Raw genomic sequence first — 25,608 nt, 5'->3', positions numbered from 1 at the left:
CTGGGAAAAACAGTTGTAATTCTGTCACTATCTTCTCTGCTGTTTGCTTATTAATATTAATTATACCTAGACATTTATGTGAAACACAGATTCATAATAACTGATGCTAAAGAAAGAAAAGCAAGCAAGACTCTTGGAATGAACATAGTCTCTATTTCAGGTATTTAAGTAGCCAGGGCAATGTCACCCTAAAATTGCCTCTTTCGAGGTATCCCACACCTTCTTTTATGGTGCAAGAAGGATGTAGTAGGGCACTAAACCAGACAATCTAGTGTTCAGATGTGATACATTACTTTCCACACTGGTTCTCAGTTCTTAGTCCTTGGTCTGGCGGGGCAAAAAAGGGCTTTATTTAGTAACTCAGTTGCTGTTTTGTTTCTAGAGGATGATTTTAATTCACCCTTGCAGTTAAGCAGTATCATCCATGTGTGTTCTGGGACCTCATGTTAGTGTGTATAGCAATCCAAGCATGAGAAGATGGTCTCCTGATTGACTGGCCAGAAGAAGGTAGGGCAATTCTCAGAGGGAATAGGAGTGCTTAGACTCTTCAAATGCTGCTCTTCATGAGCACTACTGAGAGCAAAAGGTTATAAGTAAACTGTATGTGTACTTTTTGCCTTTGTCTTTATTTATTTCTCAGGAGGGCAGGCATAACTGATCAGAGGTCCAGTCCATATTCCTCAGTTCCTACGGATAAAGAACTAAGAGTTTGCCAGCTTTTCATGTTTCTAGCTAAGTGGCAGTAGAGCAGCTTTGTCCCTCTGCTGTCAGTCCCTTTAAGCCAATTCTCTCAAGCACAGCAAATGACCTGCCTCTTCATCTCAGCTGCAGTTAATTTTATTGCTTACTGCTGTCTCTGTTAGACTGACCTATAGTAGCATGCCACAGACTGTGGTGCTTTTTTGCATATGTTTGCTCAGCTAGAAAAGCTACCCAGGAGTTTCCTGAGTGCCTGCTGCAATATAACCTGGTATTTTGGGGTCTAGAAATGCCTGTGAACTCCTCAGATTGCATCTTCCCACTGACAGAGTATTGTTTTGAGATACATCTGGTGTCAAGTGTAGGCATATGGTACCAGTATGGCAGCACTGCCTATGGAGGGGGTTTCCTGCAGAAGAGGTCTTTCTGAATGCAGTAGTCATTGCCTGTTGAAAGTCGTTATTGTTTAGCACCCAGGTCTTTGTGAACTTGTTCGGCTGGTGGCTGGGCAGAGTGCCATCCAAATCTATGGACATGAGCACAGACAGCAGAGTCCCTGGGGCCTTAGATGCATCACATGTGGGTACTGAGGTCAGGCTTCTCAGTAAGGAGAATCTAAATGACTGGCTGTCCCTAGCATGTGTATCTGTGGTTGAAGGGATATGCCATCATTAATCCAAATCTGGCCTGGATTAAGCTTCTAAAATAAAAACCAGCTCTGCCAGCCACTTGAAGAGGGCCCGGGGCTTGTTTGAATCGAGTGCATCAGTGGGGAGGGAGGAGGAGAAGGAGGAGGCAGAGGCAGCTGAGCAAAGTCACCACCTCACCACCCCTGTAGCTCATCTCTCCATATGGGCTGAGATGACCAAAATGGGGGGCCGGCGTGTGCTGCATTCATCCCTCTGACTGCAGGCCTCTCCATGGGCTGGGCAACACTTCCGTTTCTGAGGCCGTGACAAGAGCACAGACATTTCGTGCTTTGTTTCTTCATTATGTTTTCATCACGGTTCTCGTAACAGCTGGGAGCAGAAGCTTTAGCATTTAGGGAGATGGACTGCCCATTTTCTGCACAAAAGATCTCAGCTTTGCCAGCCTGGGCCTGGCTCTCCCTTTTGCCTGGGCAGTGTTCCCACCTGGAGCTGCTTTGGGCTCACTCCTTAGCTCTTCATCTCTGCAGACACACAGGGGATGAGGCAGCAGCACCGGCATGGTGGTACCCACCAGGAGCAGAAAATCTGGTGGAAGATCACAAAGCCAGAAGTACCAGAAATACTTCAGTAGGGTTGTTGAGAAACCTAAAGAGAGGCAGAGGCAGAGAAAGTTAAATCCGGTTGGCTGTGTTTGCACAGAGGGAGAAAACACCAGAGCATTAAGTTAATGTGAATAATGAAATGATTCACCACACAGCACAATTCAGAGAAATGAAGGTGACTGAACATTTGGGTTTGCCTGTCTCTTGTGGGTCCTGACGGCTTGCAGACACAGATGCTCTGTGGCACCCATAAAAAGATAACACTGGGAACCTCCTATTCTAAGTACTGCTTTTATGCTATGGATACTAACTCCCCTGTGGAATTGTCTTCTGACATGATCACTCTCTCATCTCTGTGCATTCTTGCCATATACTATGAAACTAGCTGCTTCTGTTCTCTGTGATGCTTAACTATGCACCTGCAGCATATAAAATGTACCTAACTGAAAAACTGGGAAGCTTTGCCATCATTATTGGATAGTGCCATGAGATTTCCCTAGAAAGGTGTGGTAGAAGTGCAAAGAGGGGATGTGCTGTTATTTTAAAACCTGACCATGTGCTCTTTCCTCTCCCTTTGAAGTCAGTGGCAAAACTCAGTTTTAGAGAAGCAAGACTGCTTGAATCGGCAAACAAGAGGCAGCCTGAAGGCAGAAGAGGCTTACAGGGAATGGTTTCTGCTCCTCTCCTTGAGCAGAGAGCTGTTCAGACAGACTGGAGACCTGTCTGCCGCTCTCTCCCATTAAGGCTAAGAAGTGAATGCTTTTAAAGTTGTTAAATGAATGGGCTGGATCTTACAGCCCTTACTCATCTGAGTACTGCCATTAACTTTAAGAAAATAATCACTATATTAAGTGCTCTGTAGTGGAGTCCTTAAATTGTTAAAATCTAATATTTGACAGAAGTTTTTTCTCAGTAGAAAAATAATATTGACATAATTAAAAGGGTGTGAACATTTCACCAGTTGAAGAACACAAGTTGCTTTGGAGCAATACGTAAAACTAGAAGCAGCTCAGAGGACTTAAGTCCATGTCACGTCTGTAGGTTATTTCTGAACTTTATGAAAAACACACTTTAGCAGTTTATATCCTGACCATTCAACTGTGTTCTGGCATTCTGAATTCAAAAACATGCTAACCATGAAAACACAACATTTAAAAATACACTGTCCACTTGGCTGCTTTGCCCTGTTTCAGAGTCACTCAAGTTTGTTTCGGACAAACTGAGAACTTTGTTGTGGATTGACTGTTTGAACTGGGGTTTCTTAAAATACATGTGGAGCCTCGTAGCTGCTACAGGGCGTACACAGTGGTGGAGCTGTACTGTTTTAAAATCATCTGTCTATTTCACTTCATGTAAGAATATCTGTCAGCTTAGTTATAAGGAATGAGAGGGGATGATTAAAACAACTCACGAAGCCATTAAACAAAGAGATAAAACATAGAACATGTGCTGTAGGATCATTTTAATTATAATGTATGGGGGTCTGTGGAAACTGGATGGCAGCTGCATTGTAGCTGAGTTTTAAGCTCCTCTTAGCAGTACCAAAGTTTTGTTACTCAAAAGTGGGATTTCTTATCTGTAAAACTAATCGGTCCTTTGGAAATGGTGTTTGGAAGCTACCTTTTGTTGCTATGACTGACCATAGTGTAATTATTATGCTTAATCACTTAGATAGATATGGACTAAGATGGGCAATTATGTATACTTATCATCTAGTCATCAGCAAAAGCTTTAGTCAAGAAGGGAAGGGATCAAATATGTGAAGTGAACAGCCATGAGAATCCAGAGAGAATAGGGAAAAAAAAGGTAGTGGCTGCTTATTTCGTTGCCTTGGTGATCTTACTTAGTAAAAAAAACCAGTATTGAATGTACTGCTGTATGCTATGTCTGCTGAGCTAACTTAGCATGGAATCTGGTTTAAACAATAATAGCAGGCAGCCACATGAATTCCGTAAAAACGATTTAAACTTCACATTTTGCTTTATTCTCATTAACCTCGTTATAGACATTGAGATTTAGCATAATTAATTCAGGCCCTATCAGAAAGGGTTTATAAACCTCTGGTGTGAAAGTTCAAACCAGTCTCTAGCCACTAGAAATCAGGATGAAGAGCAGGAACAGTAAGGAAAAATAAGTAACATATCTACCCACATCAAGGATTTTAAAACTCAATCCGTTCCTGCCAGAGAGAGGGTTGTCAGCTAGGGAGACACTGGGTTTAGTTCAGCTTGGCAGCTCTAATGTTTCCAATTCAACAAAGTTTACTTAAGTGTCTGCAACGCTTTTTATGCATCTGAAATATGGTAATTTAGTTAACCCTTTGTCATTGAGTATAATGGGTTCTCACACAGGAATGTCACAACTTCAAAGTATGCAGTCATTAAACTGTAACAAAGATTTGTTACAAAATTTCATTTGAAACAACCAAAAAATGAATTTTTAAGAATGCAACCACTAAAAGTGAATTTAACTTTCTGACTGTAATTGCTGCAGCTGTTTAAGTCTTGCTCTGTGGCTCGTAAGCATCACTAAAACTGCCCATGAAAAAATGACATTTGCTTCTGTTTGCAAACAGTCTTTATTACTATGTGAATTCTCAGGAAATTATATGAATGCTGTAACTTTTGGTTTCCAATGTGCATAAAACAAAGACATAACATCCAGGACCAATTATATAAATATGGGAAATAATTCCTTAGAAAGAGAATGAAGGAATCAAAGGAGTTACAGCTTGTTCTCTTGGCTGTAGCTTGTTGGCATATGGAGGTTCTGGGGACTGTTCCCTTGAGGACTTCATATGTTGTATGTTATGTTAAAGAGACTGGAAAGTGGTAGTTGGAATACATATCCATCTCCATACTGGCTTGTGAGACAAGAGCAACAGCGGAAGAGCTCTCCCTGATGGGAAATCATGGGCCAGGATGCCAGACTCTGGTGGGCTAGCATTTGGTTACTTGAAGTTCTCAGTTTTGGAAATGATATTAAGCAGTGTCCCATCACTGTCATGGAGAGGTTATCTCAGATTTTTAGGATCATGCTAAGACTCACCCTGTGGTGTGTATTTTCCCTAGGACCAATGGAACTACACATTTTAGTGTCAAAATTAGCTCTTTGCATGTGTCCTGTTGGCTTTAGCAGAATTTCTGGTGTGCAAGGAATATGAATAGAGCTCATATAGTGATTTCTAAAATACAAAATTATAATTACAATATGCTTCCTTAAGGAAAGAACTGAAGGTGTTTGACCATGTAACCCTTCTCTCCTCCTCTACCTGTTTTACTCCAGTCCTCCGTGATGTCTGTCTGTTTTGCCCGCTTTCACCCAAACCTGGTTGTTGGTGGAACATACTCTGGCCAAATTGTCTTGTGGGATAATCGCAGTCACAGGCGCACTCCAGTTCAGAGAACTCCCTTATCTGCTGCTGCTCACACGGTAAGGATAAAAATCACCTCTTTGTATTTTTTAGAGGAAACAGCAGGGAAGTGAAGCTGTCTAGTGTGTCTACAGTAATGGCTGCCACGCAGATGTGTGTGGCAACATAAGTGCTGTCATTGAAGGGAAAGAAATAGGTAAGAGAGATGTACAACCACCTCCTGTAAGTGCTTAACCATCACACTTCATAATGTCAGGTCAGGAGATTATCCTCTTTTCCAAGAAGGAAAACAGGATCAGTTACAACACTTGAGTAAGACACCTTTGTGCCAGCACAGTGGCACTGCAACTCTTGCTCTTTATTGCCTGTCAGGTCAATATGGGGACTGTGTGTCTGTCAGTCCAGCATGGCAGGCAATTTGAACAACTTTTTGTTGTCTTTTACACAAGTTTCTCTTTTGAATCAGATTCAGCACCTACGGTTGTCTCAGTGGAGTCCTGTAAATAGACACTGGTACCCTTGAAAAGAGTGGGGCAGTTTGCTTCTGTTTTCTAATACAGCAATACATACATGTCTGTCATAGTTTCCTAATCCAGACAGGGCTTGCACAATAAGGGAGAGCTTGTTTCAATTAAATGATGTGGAAGAGCATTTTGCTGTTACACATTAATACTTGCAGATACAGTGATGGTGGCACAGGGCTCTGGTGATGTCTGGGAGATATACCGGCAGATCAGCAACACAAAATGTCTAAGAAGAGAGTTTCCCTGTCCCCCAAAGATGATGTCTGTGGTAGATGACTCTCTCACATTGCAAAGTACTCATATTGTGCTGGAGGAAGGAACAAGCCTGGATTGCCTGCTGAATTGTCCTCACTCTGCTATGGCACTGACTTCCAGTCCATCCTCCACTAAGATGTTATGCATTCTTGAGCTCTCCTCTTCCAGAGTTTGGGCTCAGGCAGCCTGTTCATAAGAGCTGGAAGATGTACTCATGGGATGATCAACACATCCCATGTTGGGAGTGGGCTTGGGACCATTCTTGTGTCTGAAGCAGAAAAGAAAATACAGGCTAAATGGAACAGAAAAATGTAATAGTATGATATAAGAATGCAGAGAAATGCAGATTTCCTGAAACATAAGAAACTGAACTTCGCAAAGCACTCTCAGAGATAAGCTAATAATCTTGTTATAGTAGAGAGAAGGATCTGATTAAATGATAGGTCTTTTGCACCTCCAGCTTTTACGATTCTATGATTCGTCTTTTTAGAATTTGCAGATCAAGGTTCAGCTTTTAGTTGGCTGTGACAACACAATCCTTGAAGTTAAAAGACAACTCCAGAAGCCATGCCATGTGAATTAATGCAAAAGATTCAGGGCCAGTACTATGATAGCAAGTCTCTTGTATTAAAAAATGACAGGTGTGCGCAGACATGCTTAGTGGGCCAGGCAGTACAAATATTGTTCCCTGAATTTCCACTATCATGAATGTTGATGTAATAATCTAATGATCTGTGCCATGGGTTGCAACTTCAATATTGCTTTTCATTTCCCTAATGTTTTTGTTCATTTTGTCGCCAGTAATGTTGTTCAATCTGCATGAAAAGAAACAGTCTCTCTTGGAAGTGCAATTTAGCGATTTAGCAGACCAGAAAACTGGTGGCAAGAAGCTGACTATCACTGAAAATTGAACAACTGGGACTCAAAATCTAGTGGAAAAGAAAAGATTAATGGGAAGTAATTTGTTTACAATCACAAAATGTTTAAGACAAAATTGTCCCTCCTGGAATTATATATTAAACTAGTTTTATTATTGCAATAGAACAATATGTGATGTTTTGCTTTTAACAAATGTAAATAAATGACTTTCAGTTGTAGATGGGCACTTTATGTGCTGTCATGGATTGGTATAAATAAGTGTTCACACAGTCTAAGATGAGGAAGCATGATGTTTTTAAGGAGTGATCAGACTTTACAATAAAAGAGTGCTTTATGTTCATATATAAGAATCACATAAAATGTAAATTAAGTCTTGGTTGCAAAAGGCTGGCTTGAATCCTCACTGCCAATAAAAAAAGAAAAAAAGGATTAAATTAAGAGAACTCTACTGCAGCAGTGTTACTTTAGGTACTGCTACATATGTGAATAGTCATTTTTTAGTCAAATGAATAGTCAGTTTTTAATTTGAACTTACACCAGATATGAAAAAAGGACTTTTCTCTGTTCTTTCTCTCACTTAGCTTATTTGAAACAGAGTTATCACTGACTTAAACCTTCCTGAAGTTTAGTGTCACTGATTGCCGCCTGGATTCACCAGGGAAGAGAATTCTACCCGCAGCTTACTCACTAATTTCCTTTCACACCCACCACACATCTGCACTTGGGACAACAGGAAATTTTAATTAAGACAAAATCCTTTTGCATGATGATTTAATTTCCAAAATAAATAAAAGCAAGCTGGCAGCGACCCTTTGAAAGGAAGTAGCCTGTTTAGACTTTCTTCTGTGTACAGTTGGTTGTCTTTTTCATCCATTTTCCTTACATCTTTACATTTATGTAGTGAGTTTTATTATGCATGAAATTGATGGCTGGTAGCCCTGATTAAAGCCAGACATGGCACACTGAGATGCTGCTGGAAAGACAGGACTTGCTTTCTCCCTCAAGCCTAAATATTCAGGCTACTACACTGCTTGCTTTAGCTTCCTCCCACCCACTCTGTCCCTGTCTGCATGGACTTCTGAAGGTCAAACACCCATGAAAAAATAGGCCTATGCTTATATCACACATCAGCATGTGCTAATCGTGTTTAGCACTGGGCTTGTTAGCCCACCACTAAGCATCAAGAAGGTCCATCATAGAAGGGTAACAGTGTGAGGGACAGATTGGGCATCCTTTTGATGACCCAGGGAAAATGAGGTGCCTGACAAGCTTGATAGAAAGAGAAAAGTCAGCATCAAAATGGACCTTGTGACTTGCTGGTGTGTACAGGTAGCCTCTGAGCACAAGGTACCATTTCAGCAGCAATTGCCGATTCCATCCTTGGTGTGGGTGCACACACACACACTGCTTTCAAGATGCTGCCCTTTTTGCATTTAGGGAGGGGGCATTTAATGGGTCTTCTCAGCTATCAAACCTCAGAGATTTCCAGTGTTCTGAAGATTTCTGCCTTTCCCTACTGACTGGGTAGGTGACCTGCAGCTGGATCTTAAAGTTGTCTGAAATAAGGGGTAGTTCAGCCATTCCTTTCAGTAGGAGCAAATGCTAGGTTTCTAACCCTACATGGAGTTGGCTTAGAAGCTCTATAGGGATCTTTTGTTAATTCGGTCCTAATTTTCTTTAAATACTGAAAGTGTTAGTGAAAAGTGTGTTTTCTTTCTGGAGATGCAGGTCTTCTATTCATCAGCAAAAGAGGCAGATAAATAACGATACTTCTTTGCTTGACTTGTGTATATGTCCTACCCTTAATTCAGCAGGATCACTTGTACTGGTCAAAAGAAATTAAATCTTATTGTTCAGTCTGACTTTTCACTCTGGAGATAGCTGAGCTTGAACCATCCTTCATATGTCACCATCAGATACCAGATGACACTTTAGGCTCCAAATATTACCAGGTTCCTCAGAAAAGGAATAGGCCAAGTTTTGTATTGCATTCAAAGTGGAATTCAGCCTTCATGGCAAGACTAATTCAGCCTCCATGGAATGCCTCTTCTATGGTGAACCCTAAATTTAGTCACTGCACATTTATGATGACAGGTTTAAAAAGATATATTGGCCAGTGCTGGAAAATGTTGATGGACTTGTTCATGTTTTTCAAGTGGAGTACATTTGCAAATGTTAAGCATGCAAGCCAAATTCTGGAAAAGTTCAAGTTTTATGCAGCTGTTTTCTTGAATAAAGTTTTCATTTTCATTCCATTTGGACCATTTGCCTCTTTTTGCCAGTTATTTTCAGTGTCAAAAGCCATCAGTAGAGTGATACGTGTCCCCGTGGGTGAAATCTCATGCACATAATTCAGTATTTTCACAGCATTACTCAGCTGGGTCATTTTATTATAAGAAAATGAAACTTTGAAAACATTTCCACCTCCATAACGTACCTCTTAAATTTAAATCTAAAAAAACCCCCACAATAAAAAACAATTCCTATCTGGCAAAAGCTGACTCCTGTATTTTCCTGGCATTATGTGACTACTTAATCATTTTTTAAAACAACATATGACATTAATAATCTGTTTGTAACGATGTGAGAATGGCTGTCTGATTTCCAGTGTTAATGTGTTTTCAGCATCCCGTGTATTGTGTGAATGTAGTTGGAACACAGAATGCGCACAATCTCATTACCGTCTCTACAGATGGCAAAATGTGCTCCTGGAGCCTGGACATGCTCTCAACTCCACAGGTGGGTTTGTTTTTACATATACAGGGAAAAAAGCACTCTCAGTAGAGCAGGATACCTGCTTAATGGAACCTAAAAGCCAAAACCTCACATCCTATACAAACTAAAACCAAAGGATGCACTTGAAAGAGTACAGCTTGCTTCCAGCAGTCTCTTCCAAGAGCCAAAACCCATTTCCTTTACCACAAATCATGTAGTTATTGTAATACGTTAATACATAGGTCAGTTTCAAGTGAAAATTAAATAATCCATTTTAAATCATGGTAATTACAGAAGTCGCCTGTGGTATAAATTGTACTTACTCTACAGCATTGTTTAACAAATACAGACTAGATTGCACTGTTGCTGAACACACCCTAGGCACTATGGTTTCCAAGGCACACAGAAAGCTTACTTTTCTGCCCGCCTTCAGTAGCCAAAGGAACAAACAATGTAAATCAAAAGTTTTAGGACTGATTTCCCCCCTCTGGAATGTTTGCTGCCATTGTCTTCCCACACACACACCCCACCAATCCCCGCTTTGTATCAGAAATGAAAGGAAATCCAGGAAAATTGTCCAAACCACTAGTGATTATAATAATGAAAACTAAACAAAGAATTTGATGCTGAAAAAAGGCCAATTGAAAGCATCTTTTAAGTGTTTTCTTCTTGAGTAGTACATTTTCTATTCCAACACATCACTCATTTTTTATATGTAATTTCTTCGGAAAAAAAGCCCATATCATTTTTACTAAGCATCCTGGGATTTGATCTTGTTTCAAAATGCTGCATAGAAACTCCTCTTCATGATTCCATTAATCATTCATTAATCATGCATTAATGTGCAATTACTATTGAATTATTTTGTTTTCAGTGTTTACAAAAGAGGTGGGCCTCCTCTATCCCAGGCTTAGCTATCTAGAAGCTAGGTCCATGTCAAGTCTAAGCTAGTAATTTTAGTTCCCTTTACAGGTAATGGGCACAGACTGGGCACTTCTGGAGGATGAGTGTCCCAGCCAAGTGTGAAATACCATTTCAGATACCCACCCTAGGGTACAGAACTGTCAAATCTTAGGATGGAAGGGACTTTTGGAAGTCATCCCATCTACTTTCCTATTCAAATTGCAGCCAACTTCACAGTTAGACTGTGTTCATCTGAGGCAACAATATGGAAACCAGTGCTCTTCTGGAATAGATGTGAAGGCATCTAAAAAGCCCCAGACATCTATGTTTAGGCAACTGAATCCCTTCCCCAGTTTCTCAGTTGAAAATCAAGAAGATAAATCCCACCTTTACGTATTCACTTACTGAAATGCTAAATTCTGAAGCAGAGATTTGTGAACATCTCAGTTTCAGTACTTCATCACTCAGATGGAATTTCCCTGCTCCAAACTGGCTTTCAACAAGGATGGGAACACACCCCACATTACGCTGAAGTTTGGCGTGTGGATCATGGTGATGAAGGCACAGGATTTGATGTCAAGCCATAGCTTTAAATTGGGAGGAGTAGAGTGTTGCTGATGTGTGTCAGTCTGAAACTTTCCAAAGACACTGATTCAGAGCACTCATGTACAGCCATACAGCAATGGTGTAGGCGCTGGGAGGAGAGAGTCCACCACAGCATCGGGCTGTGTCTCCACAGAAACACTAAATGATGATCTCACCCCAGAAGTTTTTCTCAGAAATATATGGTCCACAGGTGCCCTGCAAATGCATTTACCAGATCAAGTTCTGCTTCTTCTTGGTAGAACTAAATGTATTTCAAAGAAAAGTATAAACCAAGTAGAAGTATTTCTCTATGGATTTGCAGTCCTCTGCTCTCACAGGGATGCCCACTTTCCCTAGCTACAGAAAAAAGACCTTCTGAGAAAAACGCTACAGGTTTTGGCCCTAGAAGAACAGCAGCTTAGACATTTTAAACATAGAAAACATACCCACTTAAATAGCTAAAAATGAAAATTGTTAAATCATTCAGCCCCTTTGTGGATTCTTGGGTTACAGCATTTAGGCTGAAGAACCAAAAAGTTGTGCAAAATCTGCTCAAAGCGTACACATCTTGCAATGGCCGCAACCTGTTCATGCTGGTTGGACTTGCAATGGCAAAAATGGGCATGCTGGTTTACTTTGACAGGTCGATACCAAAGGAGACAAAAAAAAAAAAAAAAGCCTGCTGGTTGATAGCTTGATGGTGGAGTCCAGGGGCAGTGTTCAGGGTTACCTCAGAAAATCCCTCAAAAGCAATGCTTAGAATGGTGGTAGTGAGGAGCCCGACTTTTTTATTTTGTTTTGCAAAGGGACAAACGGCACAGTCTGATAAATGCCTCAGGTGCACAGGATACTGTGTGTGTTTCTTGACAGACAATTGATTTCAAAAATGTTTGTAAATAGAAGGGTATTGTACGTTTTATTAGAGACTGGGGCTGGCAAGTGTAAGCATTAAGGTATTATCTTTAATTTCTGCACCATTAGATTTTAAATTCTCACCTGTCATCCCTGCCTGATTTAAGATGATGTAGCAAAGACCAGTGCCTTTCAGCCACTCTCAGATGTGTGACAGGCAGCAGCAGGGATGGCAGGAAAAAACCCAGCGGATCAAAAGGATGGTTGCAGAATAATTACAAAATTGCAGAATAATAACAAAGACCTGTTTTGGTAGGAGAGCATGGAGCTTGTTTACAATAAGTCCAAACCAGTGGCGGTTACAGGAATGGCCTTCCCAACTGGAGATGTCAATAACTTTGTTGTTGGCAGTGAAGAGGGAACAGTCTACACAGCCTGTCGTCATGGAAGGTGATGTGCAGCATTTTGTACTTTGATACTGTGTGCCTGTGTTGGCATGAGGTAGCCAAGTGTGTGTGGAGAGTGTTTCATGTTTTTAATCTTGCATCACAGTGTCTGTACTGTTCTACTTTGCATGGTTAGGACAGGAGTCACCTGACTTTGAGCATCTGTGCTACTGCCTGTTATACTGCTCCCTGCATAGTTGGTAGGAGGGAATGACTACTCCTAGGTTTGCTTTCCTTTACCTTTTTCAGACATCTTCCTGAAGAAGAGATGACTGGGACCTCAGAAATATCAGGTCATATCCCTTCCTCACATAACCCAGGCTGTAGTAGTTTAATACTGCAAGTTCCTTATTTTGTACGCGGTAAATCTTCAGGATGCTAGAGTGCTCTGTTGGCTTCTGGTGGTAGTTTCATCCTCTGGGATACTTGAAAGGCTTTTGTAAAGAAACTTTTTTCACTGATAGATTTAAAGCTCACCACCACCAATAGTTTGCGGTATTCTCTGAATTCATATTTGTCACACTCTCTGTTTCTGTTGACCAAATAGACATCAATACACCGGCCTAAGATTGTAAGGCTTCTATTACACATTCCTAATATTGTATAAATAGTTTTACATATACTTTGCTCCATATAACTTTTATTTCAAACTATTTTTATTTTAGCCTGACCACTGACAGTAGTGCAAAATTGTGTCTATTTAGGCATACTTACAGGCTGTGGCAACTGATGATTTGTATTAATCTTAGGCTGCTAGGATAAATGCAGCATGCCCAAGGGCATTTCTCACTTCTGATCTTTCGGACATGCCTGGTTTGTTCCTCACAAGAGGAGGAAGGTGCCAGATCCTCTTGTTAGCACAACTTTTTAGCAAACCTTCAGCTGACCAACAAAAAATGGACTCCTTTTCTGCTCCTGCCTGCCTTTCCTAGAGCTTTTCGCTATCATCCCCGTTTTATTTGCAGAGGCTCCTTGTCCTTCAGCCCAGCACAGTGGAGAGCCGTATGTTATTCTGGAAAAAGGCGTTTCAAAGCACAGCAGACACCCAAGGTGTTCTCAGTGCTCCAGAACTCCCCTTATCCCATCGACTATATGACAGACAGGCGGCGATAAAATAAGAGGTGGGCTTTGTTCCCGGCACTGCAGAGCTTAGTCCCTGCTCCAGCACAAGCTGCAGGGTCTGGCAGGGAAGCCTAAAAGAGGCCACACTGTGATGGTGGTCAACAGGAGAGGTGAGGGGACCACGCTAGCAATATGAGGAACCAATTTGCTCCAGTGCAGCTCCTATCTCTTTGGGTACACTGTACTCACACTGACACAGGGCTGGAAGCCTTGTCACAGCTGTGGCTATTTTTAATGGCGTTTTTTCCCCTGGCAATTTTTATATAATGTAACTAAAAGGGTAATTTCATGATTCCCCTTTCTGTATACACTGTGAGACAGCCCTGACAACTGATCTGGTGTCATTTGCTTCCAGGAAGAAGAAAACTGTGCCCATTCTCTCTTACACAGTGTTGTATTTTTCCTTCCTAATAGCTATTCTAGCCTCAGGCTGATGAAATGCACATCTCCCCTTGTTCGAAGTAATGACTCTATGATACCTGATCACAGGAACAGTTCCTTCACTTTTTGTGAAAAAGGATTTGCTTCCTAGTGACTTGATTGACTGCTGTGGAAAGTTATTTTAGATGTGTAAGAGAAAAAGAATTGCTCATAGATAAGTCATTAACATATTTGCATTTTTATTTTAATGGTTATTCCTAGTGATAATGGCTTACTCACAGGCATAAGCGATAGTATAATTATAATTTAGAATTACTTTATGATTATACATAAATATTATTTCAAGCTACAGTAGTAGACAGGGTATGTAAAAGTGAGTAAGACAAGTCTTCAGAAGGAAGAGAAAGTCTCCCTGTGCTGGATTCTGATCTTTAATTGTGCCCAAAGGAGTAAACCTCTGTAGGCAAAGAAAGACCTTACTGAATGGAGAGAAACTTACAGATTAAGTGGAACTTTAAAAGGAAATAGGAACGGAAGAGTAAAGAAAAATGATGTTAAATCACCAGATGTTATATCACTCACTAAATGCAAATGTCTCTTCTTCCTGCAGTAAAGCTGGCATTGGTGAAATTTTTGAAGGCCACCAAGGACCCGTCACAGGAATCAATTGTCACATGGCAGTGGGTCCAATTGACTTTTCCCATCTCTTTGTCACATCATCATTTGACTGGACAGTCAAGTTGTGGACCACAAAGGTAAGAAATCCAAGCAGGGGTGGAATGGGTAATGATACTGTGAAAATGCTGTTAGAAATATTTCAGTATTGTCTATAGCAAATACTAGGAATCAATTAAAGAAAAGCTGTGCTTACAATAGACATAGTGATAAAATTCTAAGTAAAATATATATCTGTGTCAACCATATTTACTTTGGAGTGTACCCTGCCCTTTAAAGGTAGCTTCAGCTGGCCTGCACTTCAGTATTAACCCTGGTGCTGAGCAATTTCACTAGGCAAGGAGATTAGGATGTCTTGTATTGCAAGGCATCAAACAATCCATCCAGCACTCCCTGTGCAGACTAAATTGCAAGGCTGATACTATGCACCATGGTGGTGCAGCAGCAGGAACACTTTCTTCTGATGAAGCAATAGGGGAAGCACATGTATGACTTTAATGCAATCAATACCACTTGTGAAATTCATTGCTGTAGGAGGTTGTGATAGCCAGAAAGTATAAATTGTCCCAATGACATCAGACACTGATGGCTGGAACCAGGGAAGAAATACATGCTGGAACTCACATTCATGACCGTAACAGATCTGTCGCTGACTGTTCTACGGACATGTCCCCATGACCTTTTACGGGGGGAGCACTATGAAAAACAGAAATGGATACACAGTCCTCTGAAGCTTTCTGTCATAGAACAGTACTATATTACCCTTTATTACATTATAGGGTAATGACAGCATGAGTGGAAACTTCGTGACAGATTAAACAGACCAACCTGTTTCTTTGTACGGGCTGAGTAAAGCAGGAGAATGAAAGGTGAAATTCTAATTATATGAGTCATCTAGACAGTTATTTTTGTCATACACCAGAGTAGAGAGCTGACTTCCAAACGCCAGGCTTTTGTCTTAACCATGGTTTTATGCCTGCTTTCAGTTCACATCTTGAGCTGCACCCAGCAGGCTTCCAGTACTGGAAGCTCACCCATGTCAGGAAGTATCTCAGCATGTGTTCCTCCAAAACATCAGGGCCTGGAGATGCTAGAACAGATGCACAACAAATGTAAATACAGAAGTGATCAGAAGGGCTCATGTGACAGCCTTGTGCTGGGAACAGAAGCACAGTTGCCTAGATGATAACTTGAATCATCTTCCATAGTAGCTTCACAATACATTTGTTAATGGCTTGAACCAATGTGCCTGCTAATTAACAGGTATCTTTTCCTGATCAGCAGTAACTAACAGCTGGTGGTTTTGTCTTCTGTCATTTTAGGAAACTCGTTATAAAAAGGCATATGATTTACCTAATTCGCCTTTAACCATATACATCAGTGGACCCAGCCTTAACCAATGCAGAAGTGGTTCAGGGGAGTGATCATGCACAGGCTGGGCTGGGTCTGGGTTAGGTCCAAGGTGGTACATGTTAAGAGAGGGCTGCAGGATGACCAGATGATGGAGAGCTTAGTTGTTACCTGGTTGGGGCTGTCTAGGCTGATGGGTGTCTGAGATAAGGGACGCGTAGGCAGTGGTAACTGGTGTCAAGGGAATATTGGAGCATTGAAGTTGAAGCTAAGTAAGGCGAAAAGAATTTGTGGGGACTAAAAGGAAGATGAAAGACAGGTACTGAATCCCAAACATACATGTCCAGAAAAATCTAGGATGAGTATCTGACCCTCAGCTTGAGGTTGAATATGGCAATAAGGGTCTCATCCACTGGCAGCTTAAATGAAATTATACGAAGGGATAATAAGGCCTGGTTTTTATTTTGAACTCCTGGGACTTTAGAAGTTAGCAGTAACAACGTATTTTGGGTACAAAGACACTGCAGTTAGCAGTACGCAGTTATCCTTGTGGAATAAATCAGTGCCAAAATGGTTAGGTCAGATTCTGCTCAATATAGTCAGTGTTCAACGAACCAAACCATTTAAATTTCTAATATCTATCAAGCTGTGGCTCATCTGGCAAGAGGGGCTTCCTGAGAAAGCTGTTTGACCTAGCTGCTGGGAGCTGTGAGGTGCACGTGACACACCACAGCACCACTCAGAGCTGGAAGCTGTGTTGTTGTATTGGATCACTTGCTTGCTTCTGGAGCAGGTTTGAGCAGCAGCAGCCCCAGGCTGTTGTAATGCCAGCCACTGCCCTGTGGAGACACCCTCTGAGACGCTAGACAAGTTCTTGAACTGTGAGGAATGTTTTCTTTTTCTTCCCATTTGACTCTGACAGAAGTTTATTTCCATACTGTCTGGATAATTCTCTTGGCTGGAGCTATTGCACATTTAGGGCTCTCTGTTTAGTTCCCATAGTCAGGTCCCAGTCAATCAGTGGGCTTTGAATAAACTCATCAGCATGTTTGATTCTCTGAAAAATTACAGTGAATTGATATGAAGCACTGAGTGCTACTGCTGGTTTATGAGAATTTACTCAGAATTATTTCATTCCTTTGGTTTCTTTTTTGCAAATTTTATCTTTCTATCAGCATCCAATGCCTTATTGCTTTCCTGCTTCTACCAATGTTGTCTTCTTAATCCTGTGCACATTATCCTCTTTGGTCATGAAATTCAATTCCTTTCTGTTTCACAGGTTCAGAGTCAATGTTCAATTTTAAAGTGAACCATAAAAGCACTGTGTTTATATTGCCTACTGATGTTGTGTAGCAACCTGGGGTGCTTACAAGAGAGGTGCTTTGATAGCAGGCATTTGACTGATGGATTGAAAGAACCACCTCCGTTAAAACTGTGGCTTGACATTTTATAATCTGTTTTTGTGGTTAACACATTTTCTACCCAAAGGCAGTTGAACCAGGTGACTCAGAATAAGGTTTTCACTAATAGGAAGAATGAAGGTTTTGTAGATAACACTAATAGAATGTTCAAATTATCACCCATCACATTAGCCAGTAATTAGATCCCTGGGTGAATAGTAAGCAACCAGAATCAGCATTAAAAGAAAAGGAATTTGCAAAGATCTTCACTTTATAGCCAAGGCATTACCTGGTTCTTGATGAAGGCAACGGGGCTTTCAACTTAAATTCATGCTGCCACGTGAGCAAGTCTTGGATGCAGAGCTGTTAAAGGGAAGTCCTGATGTGAAGTGTCTGTGGAGCTCTGCCCTTAATAAAGTACTGTCTGTATGATGCTTTGAAGAGGTAAAGTGCTAAGTGGAAATGCTAAGTGTTGTTAATTAATTAAGCACTAATCTTCATGAACAAATAGCATGAGGTTAAATAATGAAATGTAAGTATTATTATTACAGCAATTGCTGTTTGGAGTGTGAATTTTTACATATTGTGTCAAGGGACAGGAGCTAGATTGAAATTGTTGAAGTTTCAGCTGAAGCCTAGAATATGGCTTGTTTGCTGCTGAGGAAGTTAATAAAGGTCTGGATAGAGAGCTAAATTTTGTTAGCTCTTTCATTCTTCACATGCCTCCTTTATCTCCTATGCTTCCATTGAGGGGAGATGCTAATGACTGTTTTTCTCTTGCACCTTTTCCTAAGTCATGCTCAGATGGGCAGCTGACAAGAAGAGAGATCAGAATAACTGCTATATTCCCATGTATGCTTATCTCTCTCTTTGCCTAATGTTTAAGTAAATGGTGGTGGGTGGTGGTGAATGATATAATCAGAGGGAAGGACAGAGGTGAGCAAACTGGTAGTAGGACCACCACATAACCATCAGCAAGGACTAACTGAGCCAAAAGACCTGTATGCCTTTGGTGACAAGACTACCTTTTGTGACCATGCTGTTTTGCCTCACAGGTGTGTGCATCAGTGGTCTTATCTTTCTTATGCTCTTCACATGCTGCTCTTCTCTTTTGGTGTCCTGTGTTGTTCTAGGCTGCAATCTGTTGTGTTTTTTGGGAAAGCACATTTTAAACAGCAAAAATTCACATTTCTATGCTATGTGCCTTCATGTACATTGCTGTGCGTTCAGTATCTTATGCCCCCGTTTGCTGATTACATTGGTATGACCCAGTCCTCCTGACTCTTGGAGTAAACTATTTTACCTTTCAATTTCATATCTTCCTACCAGCATATAACTTCAAACTCCACTGGTTTTAATTCAGCTTAGAGGTTGAACAGTCTCCTCAGAGGTCAAGCTGAAGCCTGTCACTAGGACAATGCAAAGAAGCACGTGGTGGTGTTGCTAAAGATAGGTACCTCTACCCTCCTATCCTCATCCTCAAAAGCTGACTGATAGGATCAGATAGCATCAACTTGATTGATAGACCAAATTTACTGTGTTGGAAAATGGTAGTGCAGAATGAATCAGAGCAATGCGTGATTGTGTGGATTAGTCACCAAAAAAACAAGCACTTACAAATGAGCAATTTTTAGAGTTTACTAAAATAACAGGGTCAGGTTGTCACTTTTTTAAGATTAAGAATTACTATTTTTACATTACAAATACCATGTAACAAGGTATCTGGTTACTGCTTCAGTTTTTTTAGCATGATTTCAATCACTTTAAGTGGATGAGTGAGAACCTTTTGTGTTACAGATAGTATTGCCTGAAGTTAAAGATCCAAATAGAAACGTAATCAAGCATGTAGTCACGATAAAAGGACAGTAAACCTAGTGAATGATTACAAAAGCTTGGTGAATTCTCCCTCATGAAAATTAACTGTAATTGGAAATGTTGGACTCAATTACTTGATGTAGTGAAGTCCTGTGGCAAGTGATCAGAGTGGATCAGTGGCTCACAGATTAGAGACACTGATGTTAGTGGTTAATGGTATATAGCATTCTCCTGCCTAATGGAAGATGTTGCTATTCCATCAAATATGCAGTTACATATGAAGAGTGATGGAACTCCATGAGAGTAACCTATAAGCCAGTGGTTTGGACACCAAGACACGCTGCAAAGGTCTGCCTGAGTGGGACTTGGATATGTCTTCCCTAAGTGAAGGAAGTGCTAGAATGATCTTACAATTTTGCTCTGAGCTGTATCTTGTGCCTAAGAACTATTCTGGTTTCACTGAAAGTAGGATCTTCTCAGAATGAAGCTTTGATTTTAATATGCTAACACTTCCTGATGAAAACCAGTTTTGTCCACTTGGGGCCAGCCCTACTGCTCCAGTTTGTAACAGGATCGGACAGGTCTCTGAGAGTAAAACGGACTGATGAAATGCAGAGGTTACTCATGTACCTTCTCTTGCATACACTTAAGTGCAAGTGAGAGCTGGACTTAATGAAATTTAGAAAGTATCACTATTTTCAGTCTAGAATCTGTTCATTCTTGACATTATTTTCTAAACTTTCCTAAATCCTTTCGGCCATATTCAGTCTTCTCACATTAGCACATGAAACATTTTAGATGACTTACTGCATATGAACTTGGATCCTCCTGAATCCTTTATTATTTAGGGTTTCCATACTTTGGTTTCTTATGCAGCTACTGGAAAGAAGTAACTGCAGCGCATACATCAGACATCTCCTGGAGGTACCACCATTACTTCCCACCACTGACAGTGCAGGAGGCCAAGTCTGACAGATAATTAGTTGTTGTAGCTTTTGATGGCTTTATTGCATCTGAATAGCCTCGGGTCATACCTGAACCATCAGATGTGGCAGCACTTCTGAGCTCCTACATCTATTGTGTTGCTCTGGCTTCCCCCAAACCACTGCCAGGCAGGAATCAGCCTCTTCGTCCCATGCCACACACACAGCTATACCTTGATTCTGCAGCCACAAAAGCTAAGATACAAGAAGAAAGCCAGGGTATGTTCTAACCAGATGTTAAGTCAAACTATAGTGGTGTCAGGACCTCTGGCTTTCTGCACCTGCCACACCACTGAATCTGGATGAAATCTGCATCTGTCTCTGTTGTCATGGAGGGTGATCTCAAAAGGGTCTGAAAAGTTTAGGAAGGCATGAGAAATAGCATTGCGAAGAAAAGGAGGAAAAGAAACAACGTACTGTGAGGGAGACCAACACTTCAGTCTATTTTGTGAGTAGGTGGACTAAATACAGACAGTTCTCCCTATTTTCTTCTTTCTGTGTCCTTTACTGCTTCTCTCTCCCACTGATTTTGTGGGCTCAAATGTCTATCTCAGGGGACAATTTCACTCCTATTTTGCATACCTGGCTAGGATGGTACCCTTGCTGCTGCATCACAACACAGAGCTCCTTCTTTACTCCACTCATTAGGCAGTCACCTTCCTTTGACAACATTGCATTTCCAGTGCAGGCTTTTCTCTTTGATAAAAGCAATTAAAATGATTAATCTAATTAATCACTGTCCAAAAGCTAATTCCATCTGATTATAGGGAAGACAAAGGGTGATAAATTAGTGTTGCTGGATTTCATGGAAATGGTTTCTCTGTGGTGTGAGTCCAAAAAAAAAGGCAATGAATGAATTTGCTTCAGAGCTCACTTTCTGTCAGAAGGCCAAGCTGACTTGGGGAAGAGGGTGGAGTTGCCTGTTCAGACAGGATTTTTTTAGTTTTTGCCCTTTACCTCTGGAGCCAGAGGTCTGGCTCTCATCCAGCTGTACAAAAAAGAAGATTATGCTATTTTCTAGGTAGTTTTAAAAAGCAAAACCAAAGTGAAGTCGGGTGGCTTGAAATCAGCCCCAAGTTCTTCACATGAAATGTTTCTCATGATTATGGTTTTTGGTCTAGCCATATTTGAAAGTGATAGGAAAATATCCTTCAGCTGGCCAACATACTTCATTTATTCACGTGAACCAGGCTGCCTCTCTGTGAAACATTTCATGAAGAATGGCACACATAAAAATAAAAGTAATCTAAAGTACTGAGTCTGTTCTGAAAAACTCAGTGAGCTAAACCCTGTGTCAGAAAGCCCTAACATAAATCCAGCTGCAGCAGTGAAAGCTTTATTTGCACGTGGAAAGCAGAACTGGGTTTCAGGAGCTCATATAATATGTACAAAACAAAGCTGTCATTCCTTTTTCCCCTGAAATCAAAATGCAAACCTCCCACTGACTGTTCTGTTGCAGAATTACACTGGAGGATCAGGCTTGCATGTAATAGTTAAACACTTCAGGAAAACTATCAATATGTAAAACCCAGAACTCATGGAAATTTTCTCCCACCTGCTTCATGCAGCTGTCCTTTCTCTGCTATGTGAGGGACTTTTTTTATCAGTCGAAAAAAGGAACTGTATCCAGAATCCTGAGATGGAGTTCTCCTCAATAATAACTAGCCTCAAAATCATTGCTTGCTGACCCATGAAGGCTCTGTGGGCATCCTGGTGGCAGCAGCTACAAATACTAATCTTGATTGTTCAGCAGACTGTGCTGTAACATCAGACTGCATCAGCTGTCTTTCTATCTTCTTCATGCTCCTGCCTGCACTTCCTGGCAGCTGGAGCTGCAGCAGCGGAGTCCCATGAAAGCCTTGTAATTGACCAAGTCCACATGCAGTGCCAGGCCAGATACCCTGTGATGAAGCAGCATTTTCTATTAAAAAGAAAAATTGAATTTTCAGGGACCTGATACTGAATGTTTCCATCACAGGAGTGGGAAACAACCCCCTGAAACCACAGTTACATTATCCCTCTCCCCTCCTCGCCTCGCGATTTGCGCTGAACTACCTCTCTAACAACTTGAGGCCCGAAAAGACCAGTTCCACTGACTGCAACAGGACTCAGGTTCAGGACTTGAGTGCATGCTTCTACTTCTCCTGTAGGACAGGAGAGCACTTAGCACAGTGATCCAGCTTCTTCCAAAAGCTGCCACTCACTCTCCAGCCGTGCTTCCTGATCCCACCTACGTGGCATACAAACAGAGGGTGACAACTGGAGGTAAAAGACCAAATCTGCCCTTCTTCAGTGTTTTACTGTGTTCAGTGTTTTCTGTGACCAGGATTTGGTGATTCCATCAGTCTAGGAAAACCATACCTTGCCCCTATTTCTCATCAAGTTCCCCACATGGTTCTCTGGAAAAAAAACCCAACAACAGGAAAACAGTAATATGAAGGCAGGAATATGAGCTACAGAAACTGTTAATCAGTTTGCTAGGCAGGGACAATACAAACTTTACAGTGTTTTGAGCTTCTTAAAAGAAGAAGTTGAGCCACCTTTAGAAGTAGGTAGAAATTCCAAAATATAATGGAAGTATTTATAATAAAGACATTTCATGACTGAAATGCATAGTTAGTAGCACAGGAAAAAGGGCTGGCTTGCTTAAAGCATGTTTTAAATAAAAGGTGGAAAACTCGATTAACGTTTAATGATTAAGTAAGCAGTCTGAGGAAATATGGTACAAATGGCAAATACCTGTACAGGCTTCTCCACTGTTGCCATCCACACTCCATCCAGCTTGATGGGGGCGAGTGGAGCAGAAGGTATTAAACCTCAAGCAGTGGAAACCTATAGGCAAAACTCTTGTAAGTGTGGAGTAAGAGGGGCTCCAGAATGGGAATGAAACTGGATGATCTAAAATGCAGAGAAAAGCATACACCAGTATGCCAGTAGGAACTGGGAAGAAAAGTGAGCTGGGGAACGCTTCCCTCCCTGGTGCCTCACTATAACCCAGTCTGCATTAGCTTCTTCATGAAATCTTTCTTAAGCCTGTTTTGTAGAGTTTCAAAGCCTGCTTCTGTTGTAATGTGGTGTTTCAACACATTCTGATGTTTGTAAAGTTCATCCACTGCAAGCAGATATCAGTAATTCATTTAAATTTACCTCAGACATCAAGTAATACACATTTATTATTTATTTAAACAGGGGAAGTTTAGATTGGAAATAAGGAGGAAGTTCTTTACTGTGAGGGTGGTGAGGCACTGGAATGGGCTGCCCAGGGAAGTTGTGAATGCTCCATCCCTGGCGGTGTTCAAAGCCAGGCTGGATGAAGCCTTGGGTGACATGGTTTAGTGTGAGGTGTCCCTGCCCATGGCAGCAGGGTTGGAACTAGATGATCTTGAGGTCCTTTCCAACCCTAACTATTCTATGATTCTATGATTTATATAAAACCAGAAAATAGTTCCTCAGCTATATGCAGTGGTGAAGAGGAATGCCATGCTTTCTGCTTTTTTTCTTTCAGAAAATAGAAAGATCTTTTTCCATTGAGTAAGTGGAAAGGCAGGGTAGAATAGAACAGCTGAAGTCTAGCAGCACAGCCTGAATGTGTCACACCTCTGCAGAGGACTTTAAATAGCTACAGAGGATTAACCAAATAAACCGTTCACCTGTCAGTATAGCTTCCAGGGTATCTCCACAGACCTCAGCAGCTCTGCTGTTTGACTTTCTGATGCTCCTAAAACTCAAGTGGTATCTTTTGGTTTTTTTTTTTCCTTTATGCCACAGTACTGGACATTAAGAACAGTTCTCATTAAAACCGCCTGTGCCCATCATCAAACCTTTTTTCCTTTGCTTCCTTCTCGTATGCTCACCCGTGACGCTTTGACTTTGAAGGAAACCACAAAAATGTAATCACCATGTTATCTCCGGACTTGATCTTCTCTCACAGCCCCTTTTCTTTCTGTCTCACCCCTGTCCCCTCCTCCATCTATAATAATTCCCACATGTTTATGCAAAAAATATTGGACTTTATTATTGGCAATTAAGAAAAGCAACAGTTCAGCATCTCTGCAAAAGCAATCATTTCTAAAAGGGAACAGTTTTATGCCTTGACAGTCTGAAACTTCTAGGATGTCAAAAACATGTCAAAAACAGTGTAGAACTACAGTACTTAAAACAGGGCTCTGAAGAGTGTAGGGATCATTTCCACACTCACTTCTTTCACCCTGTTGCTACTGAATCTAAAAATGAAGCCTGTTCCCTTGCCCAGAAATGTAGCTTAGACTTGATTCAGTTTTCTAATAATCATCTGACAGTGAAACGACACAACATGTTCATAGGTCACAGCCCAGTGAAATGTCCATTGAGCCCCAGAGGTTCATCTGTGATTCAACACTGAATCTGACTGACAGAAGGAATTTAAAGACAGGTAGAGGAGCTATTATTCCTGTAACTCAATCTAGGGCACCTCAGTTAAGCAGTGATACTTTCTGGATAAAGTTGAAGAGCACAAACATCCCCCTTTCGCTTTCCCATTGCCATCCTTGAAGGTCAGGCTAGCCCTGGAAAAGGTGGAGCAGACTAAAAGTTGTTAATTGTATAGTACTGGGGTCCGTGGGATAATGATACCCTTTGGGAAGAATGCAGGCAGGCTTTGCTGAGCCATCAGGGATGTACCTGTAACTAGCGCCTCTGATTTATGGCATTTCATAACAGTTCCTGGGATTGCTGTAGGTTTTAAAAGCTAGCATAATCTGAACTAAGTCCCGTAAGTATAATATTAAAGTAGGAACTATTGGATTATCCTAAATTACCTGAACTGCTAGAAAACAGATTTGAGAGAAACATGGTAGTCCAGAATTGGCAAAAATCCCATGGAGATCAGTCAGTCTGAATAAAAAAATGGGCCTCTTTGATTCCATACAAATGGAGAACGTGAAGGCTTACAAGAGTAGTAGAGCCTTATACACAGTGGAAGACATACTCACCAGCACAAAAAGTATATGCGAGTAATCCCAAAGAGCTATTACCTGGTATCCCGGGAAGGAGACAATTGAAGAAGGAAAGGCCAAGACTGGAGTAAAGCTGATTTGAAGAGTATTTGCCTCAAAATTCCTAACAGCTTTTAGTTTCTGCATATGCTGTCTGCATCTTTTGGGTTGGCCTGGCTAATCCTTGGCAGGGTCAGAATGGAGAGGAAGAGCCTGGATTCAGAAAAGCAGTAAGAAGTCTCCCTCAAGGTGGAGAAGAGTAAGCCTAGCAGCTGGGGTTTATAAAACAGTGAAAGAGCTCAGATCCTAACCTGAGTGGAAGTCCCACAAGCTATGTGGTTTCTTTTGTATCCCTCTGGTCAGTATGACACTGTAATACTTGCCTTAAATAAAGGCAGAAGAGTTTCACTTCCCTATGTGTTACCT

At 41.1% G+C, this 25,608-nt stretch overlaps 1 protein-coding gene across 9 annotated transcripts in view; it reads left to right on the top strand.

The window, feature by feature from the left end:
* The window catches only part of DYNC1I1 (dynein cytoplasmic 1 intermediate chain 1), a 242,979-nt gene that overhangs the window by 186,533 nt on the left and 30,838 nt on the right, over positions 1–25,608 (top strand). For all 9 annotated transcript variants that reach the window (XM_065666334.1, XM_065666335.1, XM_065666339.1 and 6 more), the window contains 4 exons: positions 5,237–5,383; positions 9,608–9,721; positions 12,354–12,487; positions 14,597–14,741. In XM_065666334.1, coding sequence (XP_065522406.1) covers positions 5,237–5,383; positions 9,608–9,721; positions 12,354–12,487; positions 14,597–14,741 — 540 coding nt within the window. The remainder of the gene's footprint in view (positions 1–5,236; positions 5,384–9,607; positions 9,722–12,353; positions 12,488–14,596; positions 14,742–25,608) is intronic.

The sequence above is a fragment of the Lathamus discolor genome, chromosome 2 (assembly GCF_037157495.1).
Source record: "Lathamus discolor isolate bLatDis1 chromosome 2, bLatDis1.hap1, whole genome shotgun sequence".
Classification (NCBI taxonomy): domain Eukaryota; kingdom Metazoa; phylum Chordata; class Aves; order Psittaciformes; family Psittacidae; genus Lathamus; species Lathamus discolor.
Note: the sequence above shows the minus strand (reverse complement) of the source record. Positions and strands in the feature narration are given on the sequence as shown.